Source organism: Artemia franciscana, chromosome 8 (assembly GCF_032884065.1).
Source record: "Artemia franciscana chromosome 8, ASM3288406v1, whole genome shotgun sequence".
In the NCBI taxonomy this organism is placed as follows: Eukaryota; Metazoa; Arthropoda; class Branchiopoda; order Anostraca; family Artemiidae; genus Artemia; species Artemia franciscana.
Genome location: NC_088870.1, coordinates 3,137,223 through 3,156,237, shown reverse-complemented (window position 1 = coordinate 3,156,237; position 19,015 = coordinate 3,137,223). Strand labels below are relative to the sequence as shown.

The 19,015-nt window shown below is 35.1% G+C and overlaps 1 protein-coding gene across 4 annotated transcripts in view; it reads left to right on the top strand.

Moving 5' to 3' along the window:
• LOC136029877 (dopamine receptor 1-like) overlaps positions 1 to 19,015 on the top strand; it is a 298,704-nt gene that overhangs the window by 104,190 nt on the left and 175,499 nt on the right. Inside the window, exon 1 of one of the 4 annotated variants that reach the window (XM_065708354.1) lies at positions 2,778 to 2,884. The exons of the other annotated variants lie outside the window; for them this stretch is intronic. Within the exon in view, the coding sequence (XP_065564426.1) occupies positions 2,855 to 2,884 (30 nt within the window). The 5' untranslated portion in view covers positions 2,778 to 2,854. Of the gene's footprint in view, positions 1 to 2,777; positions 2,885 to 19,015 lie in introns of those variants that run through there. 4 annotated transcript variants of the gene reach the window in all.

The window sequence follows — 19,015 nt, the reverse complement described above, 5'->3', positions numbered from 1 at the left end:
AACTTGTTTTTTTATTTAATTTCTGAACAATTTTTAATTAATGCAGGTTTTGATTTCGGCTCACCGTAAATTAATAATTAAAACAAAATTTGCATATCAATGTTACTTTTTTTGGCTAAATGACTTTGTCAAAGTTTTGATCAGACGGTTTTGAGAAAAGGAGGCGGGGAGGGGACCTAGTTGCCGTCCAATTTTTTTGTTACTTAAAAAGGACACTAGAACTTTTGATTTTATTTACGAACGTTTTTGTTAGGAACAAATATAAGTAACTCACAAATTAACTTATGTAACGAACTTCTATATTCGTATATTTTTATTATATGTATGACGGGGTTCGCCCCCTCGTCAATACCTCACTCTTTACAATAAAGTTTGAATTTTGTTTCAATTCTTTAAGAATGACCCCTGAATCACAATGGACATTTAACAAGAATAAATAGTTCTTTTGGAACTACTATAAACACTTTGGCGTAAAGAGCGAGGCATTGAGAAGGGGACGAACCCCTCATGTGCGTAATAATTTCTGTTGGCTTTAAGTTTTAATGTTGTTCTTTACTTTCAGTTGAGAAAAACTTGTTTTTTAATTAATTTCTGAACGTCTTAGAATTAATGCAGGTTTTGATTTTGGCTTACCGTACATGAATAATTAAAACGAAATTTGCATATTAATTTTAATTTTTTTTGGTTAAATGGCTTTCTGAAAGTTTTGATCGGACGATTTTCAAAAAAGTGGTGGTTAGGGGGCCTAATTGCCATCCAGTTTTTTTGGTTCCTTAAAAACGCCACTAGAGCTTTTAATTTTATTTACGAACGTTTTTATTAGTAATAAATATACTTAACTTACAAATTAACTTACGTAATGCTTTTCTATATTCGAATTTTTTTCTTATGTATATGAGGGGGTTTGCCCCCTCATCATTACCTCGCCCTCTACACTAAAGCTCGAATTTTATTCCAGTTCTTTAAGAATGACCCCTGAATCACAAAGGCCGTTGAAATTAAATAAATAGTTCTTTTGAAATTGCCAAAACTTCTTTAGCGTAGAGAGCGAGGTATTGAGGAGGGGAAAACCCCTCTCATATACGTAATAATTTTTTTATGTTTTAAGTTTTAATGTTGCTCCTTAATTTCAGTTGAAAAAACTTTTTTTATTTAATTTCTCATTATTCTTTTAAAAAACGCTGGAAAATCCAGCTCCCCCTTCATGGACGTTCTCATCCCCACGATAAATTCCTCCTTGTAAAGATCCTTTCACGTAGCCCCTCTCTCCAGGACCCCTACCACCAGAAAAAATCCGTCACCAGAAAAAACCCTACCACCAGAAAAAAATGTCAGTATACTTCCCAATAACCGATACTATATGTAAACAGCGGGTAAATTTAATAGCTTGCAACCCTTCCCCGAGGACTTTGGAGGATAAATTCGTCCTCAAGGACATAGCTATTAGATTTTTGACTATGCTGAACAAAATGGTTTTGGGGAAAAATGAGGGTGGGAGGGGCCTAGTTGCCCTCCAATTTTTTTGTCACTTAAAAAGGGTACTAGAACTTTTAATTTACTTTAAAATGAGCCCTCTTGTGACATTCAAGGACTGGGTCGATACGATCACCCCTGGGAAAAAAGAAAAAAAAGCAAAAAAATAAATAAACACGCATCCGAAACCTTTCTTCTGGCAAAAAAAAAAATACAAAATTCCACATTTTGCAGATAAGAGCTTGATAGGAACGTCTACAGTAGGATTCTCTGAAACACTGAATCTGACGGTATGAATTTCATTAAGATTCTATGAGTTTTAGAGGATGTCTTCCCTTTTTTTCGAAAATAAGGCAAATTTTCTCAGGCTCTAAACTTTCAATGAATAAGACTAAACTTGATAAGGCCTATATATTTAAAATCAGCATAAAAATATTGGTATTAAAATTCTGTTTTTTGGAGTTTCGGTTACTTATGAGCCGGGTCGCTCCTTACTACGGTTCGTTACCACGAACTTTTATGACAAACAAGAAAAAAATGAGAAATAAAATTAAATAGCTAGGAAACTGAAAGTAATATCAGCCAGTGGGCAGAAAAGAAGCGAAAATGACCAAAGTAGATATTTTGACAAGGACCTCCGCCAAGTCGTTTTCAGTGCTAGCAAAGAGAAGAAAAATTAACCTTTTGAAGTCAAGTCGATCAAAGCAGAAATAAAAAAAGCCAGAACAACTAAAAGACCATTCACCAATTAAATGTGTTTACTCTTTATTTAAGTTATTAAAGCTATTTGTTTTTGTTATTTAACTATTGTAATATTAACTGTTCTAAAGTGTTTTTTTTTTCGTTTCCTAAACTTTATTCATTGCTCCACATTGAAACACTCACAATAAACGCCTTAGGAAAAAAAACAAACTATTATGCCGATTTTAGTACCTTTTCAAGTTTCGGTCTAAACTTTAAATTGTTTACAAGACTCACTATGTTACGCAAAAAGCTTGCTTCCCATTGTATATTTGATAAGTGCTTTTTTGTTTCTATTGGCTGGGAAAGATTGCTTTTAAGTTTTTATCAAACTATCTAGGAAGTCTCCTCAATTGTTTACCTCTGCAAAGATTTTTTTTTACCTTCCTGCATCTTGTTTGAGCAGCCATTCGGGCTACAACAATTTGTCTTCAAACTGCAAATTTCTAGTAGACGCTTTACCGTGGAGTTGTTCTCAAATCAACCAATCAGTGTCATTGCTCTTTACGCAAGCTCTTCTATTTCTACTAAAGCTTTTAAGGTTTTCTATTACGTTTAGTGATTTGGGTAAAGTCTGTGAGACCTGTTGTTTCCAGCACGGATACAACTCCATTCTAGAGGTGCCAAATATTAATATGTAATGACACAGCTTGAACTTGTTAATTACGAGGTAATTGTTTATTGAAATACTTATTGCTCTTAACTTCAAAAGAGTTAAATCTTATTCGAAAATATTGAGTGATAAGGTTTATAATAAAGATATTTATGACTGTTGTCCAAGGCCAGACAGAAAGAATTTAAAATTATAAATGAAGTCAAACTTTTATTTAAATACTGTCAATATTATTTTAACATTTTTGTTAATATTTCTATAGTGTAACATCAATTATTTTATTGGCAATGGTTAAACTAATTCTTTTTTCGATAACAGTAAAGATTGATATTAATGCTGAAAATGAGGAGAAACTATTGTGTGCATAAGGAAAATTGCCCCCTCCTCAAATCCTTACTCCTTGCACTGAAGTTTAACTTGTGGTTTACTAAAGTATTTTATAAGAACATAATGCCTACTACCACTACTGCCCGCTTATTGCAGCTATACCCAATCTGAACCCAAAACATCCACGCACGTTCCTTTTCCACTTCTCTCATTTCGAAAATAAGTTCTTTAGTCTCTCCTACGAAATCTCAGTCTCCTTAGAATCCTCGCTGTTGACCTTTTCCCACCCCTTTACGGGATGACCCACTTTTCGTTTGACCTCAAATGGGTGGTCAAAAAGCATAATTTTTGGCAGTCTATCGTCCGTAACATGTGGCCAAGCCATCTTAACGTCCTTTCATTATAATCCTGAAAAGTATTCTACTGGCTATTCACCTTTTTATCTCTTCGCTGTAGGCTACCCACTATTTTCACAAACAATGCTACCCTGGTTGTTAAAGTTATCTACTTCATCGAACTTCTTTTTACCTAATGTCACCTATTGATCCTCGCATATCCTGTTCTAAGGGACTTAGACTTATTCTACCTTTAAAAATTATTTTAACTAAACAAGGAAAAAAGTCGCATTCAGGTGTGTTTGATTTTCAAAAAAAAAAAATTGAGCTGTTTCTAAATAAGAAAAGGGCTGTTACCCGTTTCAACTCTTTGCTGTTTACTCTTAAGCTAACTGTACACTTTGTATTTAATATAAATAAGTTTAATATCTTTCTGAGATGGTGCGTAGTTTTTTTTTAATTTTGAGCTGTGATGTTCCTCTTTACTTTCATACTAGAAAACTTTTATTGAACTAGTATTAACCCGTTAGCTTTTATTCTACATTTTCTATGCTGCATTCATATGTCTCCATTTCTAAGATATTTCGAATGGTTCGTCTTTTTTTTAATAAGTTGAAAACTATTTCTAATTTATTTGAACACATATTGTGGCTAAAATAAATGCATTTTTTTTATTTTGAAATTAATTCCTGTTTTGGTCTTGTTTCCATCACATTTCAGCTTACTTTTAGGATCAAAATCTTCTCGCTGGAGACTGTATGAACTCATAATAGATTTTCTGTTGTTTTGGAATAGTTTATTATCTAATAACCTATATTCTTGAGCAAATTTAAGGCCAAAACTATAAATTGGATTGTCGATAAGAATATGAGGATCAAATACCTTAAATAATTTCTTTTGATGGTTGAACATAAATAGAAGCAGTTGGTTAAGCTCAACTGCAGCTATCAGGGATAACTGGAGATCGAGCCATATTTTGGCTGGTTCTTTGCAATATAAAAAAAAAAAAAAAATTTTAACCGAAAGTAACATTAAAACGAACAGAAACTATTCCGTATATGAAAGGAACTGTTCCCTCCTCATCGCCCCACTTTTTACGCTAAAGTTTGACTCTTTCTCACAACTCTGCTTTATAAAATCATGAAAAACTTTAGCGTAAAGAGTGGGACGTTGAGGAGTGGACAGCCCCTTTCATATACAGAATATTTTCTTTTCGTTTTAAGTTTTAACGTTGCTCCTTACTTTTGGGAACCCAGAACAATCCGTAGGATTCTTCTGGGTACCCGGCTGACTGACTGTATTTCAAACAATAGGCTGTACGAAAAATGTAGTTCAGTCCAGCTTTCTAGGGCGATAATGAAAGAAAGATTGAGATGACTAGGCCACGTTCTGTGGATGAAGGATCACAGATTACCAAGGATTGTCCTTTTTGGCCATCCGTCTGGGGCTAAACGGAAAGCAGGTCTTCCTCGTCTGGGGTGGGAGGATGTCATAAATAAAGATTTAAAGGAAAGGGGACCTAGTTTCCCTCCAATTTTTTGGTCACTTAAAAAAGACACCAGAGCTTTTAATTTTCGTTCGAATGAGCCCTCTCGCAAAATTCTAGGATCACTGGGTCGATGCGATCACCCTTGGGAAAAACAAAAACAAACACGCATCCGTGATCTTTCTTCCGGCAAAAAGTGCAAAATTCCACATTTGTGCAGATAGGAATTTGAAGCCTCTACAGTAGATTTATCTGATACGTTGAACCTGATGGTGTGATTTTCATTAAGATTATATGCCTTTTAGGGGCTATTATCTCCCCCTTTTTTGAAAATAAGGCAAATTTTTCTCAGGTTCGTAACTTTTGATGGGTAGGATTAAATTTGATGAGGCTTATATATTTGAAATCAGCATAAGACTCCGATTCTTTTGATGTATCTATCGGTATCGAAATTCCGTTTTTTAGAGTTCCGGTTACTGTTGAGCCGGGTCATTCCTTACTTTCAGTTTGTTACCATGAATTGTTTGATCATCTTCAGGTTTGTTTGATGACGAAGAAGTTGTGAAGGCAGTAAGTGGGCTTAAACATAGCTGCAGGCGAGCTTAGGCACCATCTTCAGATTATACCAAGTATCTCAAATAATTATAGGATTTTCTCTCCCCTCAAGCCTTCTCACTTTCCAAGGCTCCAGACACTCCCAAAAATTTTATCTGGGCTCCGTTTGAAAGCTGATGTGCAGCTATATCAAACCATAAATTAGTACTCACCATTTCAAGTTCAGCTTTGAAATTATTGTCTAAGAATCTTTATTTTATTTAGACTAATTACAAGCTACAGGATGAAATGCATCACAGAACAATTTATGACACTCTGACCTCTTGAGGGCTGAATATGCTGCAGTCCTACTCCTACTTGTGATAATTTTGGCCGGATTTGGTTTTGCTTGATTATTGATTTTTATTTCTATCTGTATTGTGTCACATCTTCCATTCATGCTTTTTTTTCTAAAGTTTGACTTCTGACATCACTCATATCAGCCAATTTCCGGTTTTAATATGGATCCTTACCTTTCTTGGGCACTTTTCTTTGATTTTTTTTTGGGGGGGAGGAGGGTGAGGAGAATAATAGAGCATACCGGGGAGACATTCTAAAGGAGGATACTTCTTTCATTACATTGTTGCTGTTCATAGAACATTATTTATTGTAAACTTTCTTGCATAATTGAAAGGTGAACATCTTACCCGTTGTTGAATCAAGTTAAGCAATGATTTACAATTTGTATCAACAAGGGGCCTAAGGTGAGGATTGAAGCATGAATGTCAAAAATTGAAGCACACAATGTAAATATTTCACGAATAGCGTTTTATTTTCACAAAAGCAGTGTTAAATAGCTTAAGAGTGCCTAACACAAAGGAGAATTAAAAGCAAATTAAGAAAAATACAGGGAAATTTAGCAGAAACATGTTAAGAAAAGGGAGATGGGAAAATAGAAAAAAATAAGAAAAATAAAATTAAAACCTGTACAGCCTTCTTTTCTTCACTGCATCAAGGCTGTGTCAATGAACGAATCTCCTGTTACGTGTTTTAAGTGCTATTGAATGCATTTAAACACACATCTACAGAAAGATGGGGCATTTGGACCATAGGGCTACGCAATAGACAAATACTTTTGCGTCAGCCTCGAGTTTCAATCCGCAACAATAGCAGATTGAAGCCACAAAAACTTGAATAGTAGATGTCGTGGTTCAATAAAGGATTAAATAAAAAAAGACAGTCTATTGATTTTGCTGACAATCGAGATTTTATGATGGAAAACCATAGAGGAAAGTACATTTTGAAAACATTAATGAATATGCTTCATTTTCTGGCAGTTTTATTGCCCCCCCCCCCTGCTTCGTTAATACTGCTTTTGGCTAAACCCTACATATGCTGTTGTTTGGCTTGACTTTTTCTGTTATTTATAAACAGAAGTTGTTTCATACAGGCCTGTCAATTAAGAAAAATCTAGGGGGATAAAATGTATTTTTTTAAATTTAGGTCACAATTTGGTGTTTTTTTCCCGATTCATTCAATGAAAATATAAAGAAGAGGCTTTTCAATGAAAACAACCAAGAATGTGTTTTTCAAAATCTGGGGGAGGGAAAAAACCTAGGGAGATAGTTGCCCCCTACCCTTTCTCCCAATTGGTGTCCCTGATTTCAAAATGCCAGTTAAAAGGAAAACTCAAAACCAGCCAACTTTCATGTGTCATGGAATAAACTTCAATTGTTTTTAGTCTGAAATTATATTTGACTGATTAAACTTCATCAGCAAACCGGAAACTTTTATTTTGAATACAATCTCTTCCCCAACTGAAAAAGCTCCAGTTTTCAAGACGTTATAACTTTTAAATTGTAAATGCTTGACTGTACTCTTATGAAAAAAAAGGGGTTCTAATAGAACAAAGCAAGTCAAAATGGCTGTTCTTTAAGAACTGAAACTTAATTTATGAAGTCCTTAACTAATAAGGTAAAGGTAAAGGTAAAGGATACGGCATTAGACTTTACAGTCCATACCGGCGGTGCTGATCTCCGTTTCTTGGCCCTTTAGCCAGGAAGTGCAATGGGGGGTTGGGGGCCAGCCATCCTGTGCTTTCGCACACCCTTCCTGTTTACCTTCCCCAGATTTCTCAAGGTACCCATTTAGAGCTGGATCGACTCTGGCTAAGCTTATAGAGTCACGCCACTGACCCCCGTCCCAAACTGAAGAATTGGGTACACTAATAAGGACAATATAAAAATTAGAATTAAGTTTAAGCATTTTACTAATTAGGGATTGCGTTGCTTCTACGGAAGTGGCTTTGATAACCTATAACAAAAAAACTGCTGCTCTATTTATAAGAACTATATTTGGTAAAAACAGCAGCGAAAACAACAATCCCTTTCTTCCGAGATACAGGTCTTCTGTGAACATAGCAGAAATATGGTCTTTAGATCATCACAGATGTCCAAAAATATATCGCTCAGACACACAAGAATGTCATTTTGTAAATTTAATTCAAGGCTTTCCAAGCTTTTTTTCAGCCAAAGGAATGGAATAAAGAGAAAACTTCTACCCAGGTTGAAACCTATCATCACTTCTATTCCAACCAACCGCATAAAATGATATATTTCCAACATACTGTTGAACATGTATAAATAAGAAAAAGCTCCATGTCTTGACACGACTGATGTCATTACAAAATATGATAAGCCTTTTCTTAGAAAATTTTTAGGAAAGTTTTGATAATGATTTTCTCAGAAAGTGTTTCTTCAGGTGTCAATTAAACCAGACAAGTGTGAGATATGGGATAAAGACATGTTCACGATCTGTGGAAAATGTAGATTATTATGTGTCTTTAAGCTGGACAGAAGCTAGGTCCATCTTGCAATTCAGTAACTTTGACCTAGTGAAGAGCAATGTGCCTGCTATGTAATATTGTTCTTTCTGCTTTTCACCGGCCTTGTCATGTAGAATGAAATGCTGCGTACCTGCTGAGTCATCTTCTCAGCAGATCTTCTCAGCAGCAAACAGCAAGAATATTATCAACAAAGCGAAACCAAAAGAGTGTTTTAAGGGGAAATTATTCAAAGCAGATTGTTCTATGAAACACATGTAAAAATTCGCCAAAAAAGAGACAAAACAGTGCCCATGGGTAGGCCCTTGATCCAAAGGAAAATTTTTTATCGGAAAATAAAATACAAAGAGAACTTGTTGCAAAGAAGTACAAGCGTCATTTTGTGTCAATTTCCAAGGTTTTATAATCTGACCAAGCAGAATTTTCGTCTAATTTTCTTTGTAAGGGCTGATCATATTGATGGACATCGCATGAAGTGTGCATGGAAACTGCATCAAAACTAAATAAAATAGTTTTTAAACCTGATATAAACCTGTTCATATCAACAAACTCAAATTAAAGATTAATTCTTGTCATCGAAAATCAGAACTCTGCAAAACGAGAATTTGGTTACGCAACAACAAAATCTGTTATTTGTGCTGATTCTAAATATAAGAAATTTAGAAGTTTTAAAGTTATTCATCAAACTACTTGCAAATGAAATTAGCATAATTTCTGAAATTAGGATTAAGCTTCACTAAGAAAGGGGTGATCTTAAAGAATATTACTTAGTGAAATTTAACACGTATGAAAACCAGAGGCGCCATTTGAGGGGGTCAGGGGTGGTCAAATGCCCACCCCAGATTTTCCAGGGCGGCCCAAGCTTCCACCACAAAGGGCTCTTTGCCGGCCATAATAATCCATTATGTCCAACATAATCCATTCTGTCCAATTGATTTGCAATTACTGCACGCCTATTAACCAAAGGATGTAATTACTTGACGACCCTTGGGGTAATTACACTACTTGCTATTAATTATTGTAAACTTTGAAAGTAGGTAAGATACATAATAAAATTCTCGAGTTCTGTCAAATCCCCATTTCCTAGATGATTACGCGACACGAAGTGAGTCGGAGGGAGGCAAGATGGAGTTTATGCCCACCCCAAGATTTGGTCCAAATGGCGCCTCTGATGAAAACCAGCCACTATCTACAAAATGTGAAAGCTATTGTTTTTCCAGAGAATGATGATCAGACATGTGTGTTTGTTTTTCCCTCATGGGTGATCTTAGTGAACCCCGTCTAGTCGTAAACTATTGGAAGAGGCTTTATTCGAATGACAATTTTAATAACTAGTGTTCTGTTGAAGTAAAAAAGAGATCAAGCCACAGAAAAGTGCCGTGTTCCTGCATTTTGCCCGTAAAACAGCAATTTTAGCCTTAAGAGAGCCCAAAATACTATCGAAAAAACTCTTCGCTTAAAAAAAATTAGATCTTTAAATGCTCATTTTTATGAAACGTCTTTCATTAATATGTGACTTGATGGGTCGATACGATCGCTGGAAAAAAAGAAACAGGCATATGTGAACATCATCCTCTGAAAAAATTGGTATAAGCAGGTTGGATGCAACGGGAAGAAGGACTAACTCCCTAAGTTTAATTCCGCCCTGGTTAAACACATCTTTCGACTGAAAAGGTCTTATTTAAGAGTGATATCAAAAGCCATGACAGGAATCAAATTTTGGAAATCATCCGTCCCAAATAGGGAGGAGGGCCGAGTCTTCACTTTACCAAAAGTTTGCGAAGGCACCTGATAGAAGAATACCAAGCCAGGATAAGGCACCGGCTTCAGATGCAGTAAGAGAAGAGAGTTCCGGCAGATAGCAAAATATACAGTAAGGATGGGGAAGCCAAATCGCTCAATGGCCCTAATAATTTTTTCACTTCTCTTGTAGTTCGCAAAAATTTTTACCTTTTGTGTATGCTGAATAATTTTACGGTCCCCCTCTGAATGTCACTGCTCCTTCAAAGTAAATTAATATTACAACATGTTATATAATTAGCATAAGCCAAATTCTACCCATTTGAAGTTCGAAATTTGTCTACTTTTCATGGATAAGCTTTAATCCTTTATTTATTTATTTATTAAAAATGACAAAATTCATCCGACACTTTTCATTGTTGTTCATATTCGGGTTTTCGAGAACGAAGAATCGTGAAGTTGCGAAAAAAAAATGTAAAACAGACTTGAATCATTGTAGACAAAAATTAGAAAGGGACTATTGAAAAAAACCTAGGTTTATTTGTTGCTGGTATTAGTTTAAAGACACTCCAAAATTAGGATTAACATTGAAGTTTTGCTAATAGCTGATTGCACTGGTTTTGTGTTAATTTTCACTTTTTGATCGGTTTCTGACTCATTTCCTCTCGGAAAGCAGAATTTTGGCTTCTTAATTTCGCAGAATTTGTATCTCAATGTAAAAATAAGCATGAAAAATGACCAATAGCAGAAATCGTTATTCTTTAGCTGCCCAAAGGAAAAACATCCTCCCCTAGTCTTTTCAATTAATTTGAAACATAGTAGTTACGCTGAACAGCTCCTTCTGGTGGATGTCGTGAAAAGGAAGTGTTGATTCCAATGGCTGTCGAGATTAGATACATCTACCCCGTATAATGCAACAACTACTAGAAATTTATTGCAATGTGTAAACTATCCAAGACTGAAAGAATAATGAAAAGGCCTTCTGAAATGCTCTAAAATGGCCACCTCCGTCACATCCTCTAACGGTTTAAGGTTGTTTTTGAAGAAAGCCAAATTTGGTAGTCCTGTCTTTTCATTCCCCTTGATGGATGTCTTGAGGGGTTGCCCACTCTCACCACCTTGTGTATATCTCGTGGTGACATTTTTTCTGTTATGTATAGCACATGTACGCTATGCTGTGCCTCTTTGTTCCGTATATGGCACAGTGTGGCATACATGGTATGTTCCCGCCCCACGGGGCGCTTCCCACCTGGTAGGTACAATTTCGAGGTGAGCAGTCCCACGGGATATTTGCAAGACTGTAACTGTAGCAAAGCTTCTGTATATAAACCAGTACAATACTCAAAGCTATAGCATCCAGACATCGAGAATACATAGTTTTCCCAGTTGCTTCCTCAAACAATTTCCAGAGAAAACAATGTTCAAGAAAAGAGACAAAGGTCAGTTTTATTCAAGACCAGTTTGACAAGATCCTCGTTTTTCCCAGAGGTCCTGTAATCCTCACAGCAACAGGTGCCTAATTTATGAGATCTTGTATTCAGTATTCTCGTATTTGTGGCATGATCACGCCCCTGGGGTCTTAGTGATGTCCATCACTGAAATCTTCCTCAATTCTGTCCTTCTATGTGGAAGGAATTTTTTACTAAGGATAGTCGTTATTTTCTTTTAGTGCGAAAATTACCCGCTATTGCTCTCAAAGATTGGAGAAAAATCTGATACTGCAACATTTACTGACTACTACCGACAACTCACTGCAGGCCCAAGGTATAGGCCAATCTAGCTAGGTTGGCTCCTCCTCCACCCTAATATATTCAAAGCTTCACTCTTTGTCTCATCACAAAGCAGTTCCAGATTCATTCAGATAATTCCTTATGACCTCTTTCTGTCCCATTTGGTAGAAAAATCCTTCATATATAATTCTTATTTTAGTTAAAAATTCAAAAACATAAGTAATTTTAAAACATCCCTAACATTAGATATCTTTTTGAGATACTTATAAATTTCATTTTACGTTCCCTAACTAGCACAGTTTTTCAGAAAAATGAACATTCTTTAATCTTATTTTTTATAAATTGCTAATTTTTTGTAACTCCCTGTCAATTACTACTCTGATAACAGTTACAAGATACAACGGGTATGTGAAGTCTAAAGGCAAGTGAAAGTTCTCATTATAGAGATTGTATGCAACAAGTAGGTTTGATTCAAACGTAACTGGTTTTTATATTTTGGGTAAAAAAAATCCTATTTTGTCTCACGGCTGGGAGGGTTGAGTGTAAACTGTTGGGAAGTTCTTTTTAGAGGGGTGAGGGAATAAAGGGCCTTAGAGTCTTGTGTTCAATGGAAGTGAGCCAAAGGTTTTACACTGTCCTCTGAACCTATGTTTTATTTTGTCCACGTTATACTTGGCGCCTGACGGGCTTTTTGTAGAGGTATATACAGGGGAGAATGGTATTAAAATAATCAAAAATTAAATTAAAAAGTTTTCTTATCGTATAATTCATTACTTTTGACTCATTGTTAAAATTGAATTCCCTACAACGAATGATTTGCTAAAATTCTTCTTATTTGGGAATTGTTTTTACAGTCGCCTTTAAATTTTTTTTTTCATTCATGGAGCTAAATAACAATTTTCCCTTATTTAGAGGTCCTCTCTTTAGCGACCAGGAGATTGTTTCTCATATTTGGGATCCAACTTGTTAATCCATCCTATTAGAGATTCCTAGGTTACTTAAACTCTCGTGGGAATTGAATAAGCCTGAAAGTTTTTCTGGAAACAGAAATATACAGTCTTAGTTGTGGACCAAGGTTTAATGCATCTCGAGGAAAAAAATAAAACAAGGAAAAAAAACAGTATAAAGTCTTTTTCAATGAGTGTTTATATCCTTTATTTTTCTGCGAAGAAATGTTGATACAATGATTTTGTGCTAGAACAGTCTTATTTATTGTTATATTATCTATTGAAGGTTACTTGTAGCTGAGATGAATTCGAACCGCTCTAGGTTAGGCTTGAGACTATCACTCGTTGAGCCCCTTCAAAACACTTAGAAATCTGTTTTTGGTTCCCATTTGATTTTTGTTTGTTGTTTTGGTACTTGTTAATTAAACAAAACACGCTCAAGAATTACCTTAGGCTAGATCTGAGAAAACAAGTTTCCTAGCAACAAAGGCAAGTGACGGGTGACCCCCACCCCACCCCTTATGTGCAAATATATATCCCAAATTGTATCATTATATAAACCGAAGGTCATATGAAGGTTATGTTTCATTAGGATTAACTTAACTTCACTTCTTATATGTGTTTCGTTCAATTAACATGCACCGTCGTTTTTATAGTTTTTTTCTTTCTTTTATTTTATTTATCTTTTATTTATCTATTTTATTTATCTATTTATTTATTTATCTATTTTATTTTATCTTTCTTTTTTCTTTTATTGTTGTCAATTGCTTGGGTTTCAATTGGAGCCGGTCTGGGTTGTGATCAGAATAAAGTCCTACAAATCTCTGAAACGTCCCCCAGACTCTCTCCCTCTCCCTTTCTCTCTCTGCCTTTCTCTGCCTCCTTTTTATTCATTATTTATTAGCTAGTGTCTAAATAGTATGTGGATCTTCTCACTCCAATACAGGCCAGAGAGGCTTTATTAGGATAACTGCCTTATGTTTGTTTTATGGTATTATTAATTGAAAATAGCACTAGAATTTAGACTTTTCGGTTAAACAAACCTTTTTTTTAAACCATTTGTTTAAAACCAGCATCATGTAAAAAGATAATACATTCCTTAAAAATCGTCAGGGTTTAAAATGCGAAAAACAGTTTTATAATTTTCCAAGAGTTAGTGTATTTGGGCTTATACGGCTTTTTATTTTTTTCTGTTATTTTCTTGAATTTTCTGTGTAATTTCTATATTTTTTGCGCTTTCTTTTTTTTGAAGTTGTGCCTCCCATCTTGAGAAATAAACACTGTTTGTAAAATGTACGCATCGGGAGGTTGTGAATTGGGACTTCTATAACACAGTATTTGCCTCAGATTTGAAGCAAAGACCTCAGACATACAGGAATTAACTTTTCGAAAGGCTGGTTGCAGGTTGACGCTATGACAATCCCTCTAACACTCACAAAATGAATGTTTCAATGACACAAGTAACATCAGATGTGTCAGTAAATAAAGTAATGCACCATGGTCTTTCATAATTTCCAGTTGGCCTTGGCTGTGTCTTAGTGTTATATCTTCATATAAAAGGAATACCAGCAACGCAATAACAAAATAAACTCGCCAGGTTTTACTTTGATTAGCCTGTTATCGAGAACTAAATCTTATGAATTTTTGCAGTAGCCTATAAAGATTCAGGATTTTTAAACAAGGCTCTATAAGTCATTCTCATGCTTATTTGAATTCATACCTCTGCAGCATTTCACTTATCGCAATTACTATCTGGAATAACTTTTACCAGAATACTAGTCTAGACAGTATTCTGTATGTAGAATACTATATCTTCATCAGCTTGCACAAGCCTGTCCCTCATATTATGAATCGCAAATGAATGAAGCGTTTCGATAAATTAAGTACTTCTTCGCAGTATTTTTCCTGGCTTAACGAAGTTTTCCATATAGTGGTAATGATTGGGAGGGGAAAATCAGCACATCTTTCTCGACCTTTTGGAGTGACTCCAATTCAGAGCCATGCTTGATCAAAACATTGCCGTGACTTTCAACATTCTAATCTTAGTTTGAACACAAATCTTGGCAAGAAACGAAATCCAAAGCTTAGGTTCATATTTTTCTTGAGGACTTTGACTTAAGACTGACTTGACTTGATTATAAGGCGTTTGGACTGGGGATTCAAAGGCCAAAGTCTAATGGTTCAAAGTCCAGAAATGGAAGGATTGGGCAAAATCCTGGGGCCAGCCTGTAGCCTTGAACAATGGTTATCAAGCCAGTAATCTGGTTCATGGGATCTGACATTTAAAATTCTTACTCTTTAAATGACCAATTTCTTCAATTCCCACGAGCAGCCAGAGCTTTCTTTAGAAGAAAAACCGTCAAAATTTTCCATATGGATTTTTTTAAGAACAAATATATTTCAGCGATAATTCCCTCATTCTATAAACCCGGTTTTCAGTAACTGTTTTTCGAATATTCTGTGTCAATTTCCATATAAAAGGTATTAACCTTTGATATATGGAAGGCTTAGTTTAGTTGAACCCTTCCAGGAATGGACTAATCCTGAAAGCTTTTTGTCAAAAAGGGTGATTTTGGATTCAAATTTGCAGAAACACTTGGTAAAGCTCAAGAAAAAGAGGAAAATGCTGACATTTTATTATTGCTATGGAAAACTGCCGACTTTCATTTTGACGAAAATTTTGTGCAGTCAAAATGTTTGACTGGATTTTTTGTATTTCAATTCATTGAAGGATGAATATAGTTTAATTATTTCAATTTCTGTTCGTGTCAACCAGCAAGCGTGTAGCAAGAAAGATTCGTATTGGTAAAAGGTTCAAATGAATAAAAACAATAAATATGCATAATTTTAACACCTGTCTAAAAATTCAAAACCCCTTCAAAGTGAAATTTCTTTTTCATTTTATTTTCGTCAAAAATGAAAGTCAGCAGTTTTCCATTGCAACATTTAAATTTCCACATTTTCCTCTTTTCTTTTAGCTTTACCAAGTGTTTCTGCAAAATTGAATCAATGGATCTCCCTTTCCGTCAATAAACTTTCAGAATTAGTCCATTCCTTGAAGGGTTCAACTAACCTAAGCCTTCCTAATATAATAGGTATTCAGATGAAATAGAGGATTTGAAAAACAGTTACTGAAAACTGGGTTTATAGAACGTGAGAATTGTCACTGAAAAATATTTGTTCTTAAAAAGATCAAGATGGAACATTTTGGTGGTTTTTCTTTTTGGGAAAGCTATAGCTAATCGTGGGATTTGAAGGAATTGTCAGTTTAAAGAGTAAATTTTAACTGTCAGATCACATGAGCCAGATTACTGGCTTGATCACCATTGTTCAAAGGTAGAGCCTGTCCCCAGGATTTTGCCCAATCCTTCCGCTTCTCGAGTCTGAACCTTTGGACTTTGGCATTTGAATCCTCAGACCAAACGACTTATAATCAAGTCAAGTCAGTGTAAAGTCCAAGTCATCAAGTACAGTATGAACCTTAGCTATGGATTGCACTTCTCGCCAACATAAGTCTTCAAGCTGAGATTAAAATACTGAAAGCAATGGCATTGACAGTGATCAAGTATGGCTTTGAATCGGAGACACTCCAAAAGGTCGAGAAGATGTGCTGAAAGTTTTCGAAGAAATTGTCCCCTCCCCACCTTTGCCCATATATGGTAAATTTTCCTGAAGCTGCGAAGAAGTACTTAATTTATCGAAACACTTCAATAATTTGCGATTCATAATATGAAGGACATTTGTGTGCAAGCTGGTGAAGATATAGTTTTCTTCATACAGAATACTGTCTAGACTAGTATTTTGGTAAAAGTTATTCCAGATTGTAATTGCGATAAGTGAAATGCTGCAGAGGTATATATTCAAATAAGCATGATAATGACTTATAGAGCCTTATCTAAAGTACCTGAATCTTTCTAGAAAACTGCAAAAATTCATAAGATTTAGTTCTCTGTAGTAGGCTAATCAGGGTAAAACAAGGCGAGTTAATTTTGTTACTGTGTTCCTGGTATTCCTTTTATATGAAGATATACTACTAAAACATAACTGAGGGCAACTGGGATATTATGAAGTACGTGTATTGTTATTTTATTTATTGACACCTTTGAAGTTACTTTGTCATTGAATCATTTATTTTGTGAATCCTAGTCGACCTGTGTCGACTATATAGTCCTTATCCTAGTGTCGACCTGCAACTAGCCTTTCAAAAGGTTAATTCCTCTATGACTGAGGTTTTTGGTTATAAGTCTGAGGCTAATACTGCCTTATAGAAACCCCGATATATAGTACATGATGCGTATATTTTACAAACAGTATTTGTTTCTCAAGATGGGAGGCACAACTTCGAATAAAGAAAGCGTAAAAAATATGAAAATTACATAGAAAATTCAATATAATAAACACAAAAAAATAAATGTCTTATCGACCCAAATATACTAGCTCTTGAAAAATTTTAAAATTGTTTTTCGCATTTTAAACCTTGAGGATTTTTAAGGAATATATTATCTTTTTACATGATGCTGGTTTTGAACAAATGGTTGTAAAAAATTAAAATAAAGTTTGTTTAACCGAAAAGTCTCAGTTCTAGTGCTATTCTTAATTAATAATACTATAAAACAAACATAAGGCACTTGTCCCAATAAAGCCTCCTTGGTCTGTTTTGGAGTGAGAAGATCCACATATTATTTAAACACTAGCTAATAAATAATGAACAAAAAAGGAGGCAGAGAAAGGAAGAGAGAGAAAGGGAGAGGGAGAGAGAATGTAGGATATTTCAGAGATTTGTAGGACTTTATTCTGATCACAACCCAAACCGGCTTCAATTGAACCCAAACAATTAACAATAATAATAATAGAAAAAAAACTATAAAAACGACTGGACTTGTTAATTAAACGAAAGCACCCAAGAAGTGAAGTTAGGTTGATTCTAATGAAATATAACCATCATATAACCTTCAGATTATATAATAATAGAGTTTGGGATATATATTTACCAATCAGGGGTGGGGGTAGGGGTTAAGTATTTCGACAGCATATCTAACCTAACATAGCCCCCAAACCTCCTAATGTGCAAATAATAACCCCCTAATGTGCAAATACATAGCCTAAGCTATACAAGTCCAATGCATTCTATCACCGGTTACTTGTCTTTGTTGCTATGTAACGTAAGCGTAATTCTTGAGTGAGTTACGTTTAATTAAGAAGTACCGAAACGACAAACACAAACCAAATGGGAGCCAAAAGCAGATTTCTGAGTCTTACGAACGTGCTCAACGAGTAATGTTCTCGAGCCTACCCGAGAGCGGTTTGAATTCACCTCAGCTACAAGTAGTCTTTAATAGATAATATAATAAAATAAGACTTTTCCAGCCCAATATCATTGTACCAACATTTCTTCGCAGAAAAACAAAGGATTTAAACACTCCTAGAAAAAGGCTATATACTGTTTTTTTTTGTTCTTTTTTTCCTCGAGATGTATTAAGCCTTGATCCAGAACTAAGATTGTACATTTCTGTTTCCAGCAAAACTTTCAGGCTTGTTCAATTCATGCAAGAGTTTAAGTAATCTAAGGATCCCTAATAGGATGAATTAACCAGTTGGATCCCAAATATGAGAAACAATCTTCCCTTGGTGGCTAAAGAGAGGGCATCTAAATATGGAAAAATTGTTATTCAGCTCCATTAATGAAAGAAAGTTAATTTAATGGCGACAGAAAAACAAAATTCCCAGATAAGAAGAATTTTAGTATATCATTCGCAGTAGGGAATCAAATTTTAACAATGCTTTAAAAGTAATGAATTATAAGATAGGGAAACTTTTTATTCCGATTTTTGATGATTTTAATACCATTCTCCACTGTACATACCCCTACAAAAAACCTGTCAGACGCCAAGCATACCATAGGTATAATAAAACATAGGTTCTGAGGACAGAGGGAAATCTTTTGCTCACTTCCATTGATTACAAGACTCTAAGGCCATTTATTCCATCAGCCCTCCAAAAAAAAAACCTTACAGTTTCGACGCAACCCTCCCAGCCGTGAGGCAAATAGGATTTTTTTACACCCAAAATATAAAAACCAGCTACGCTTGAACCAAATCTACTTGCTGTATACAATCTATATAATGAGAACTTTCATTTGCCTTTGGGCTTCAGGTACCCGTTGTATCTTGTGACTGTTTTTAGAGTAGTGATTGACAGGGAATTACGAACACTTAACAATTATATAAAATAAAATTAAAGAATATTC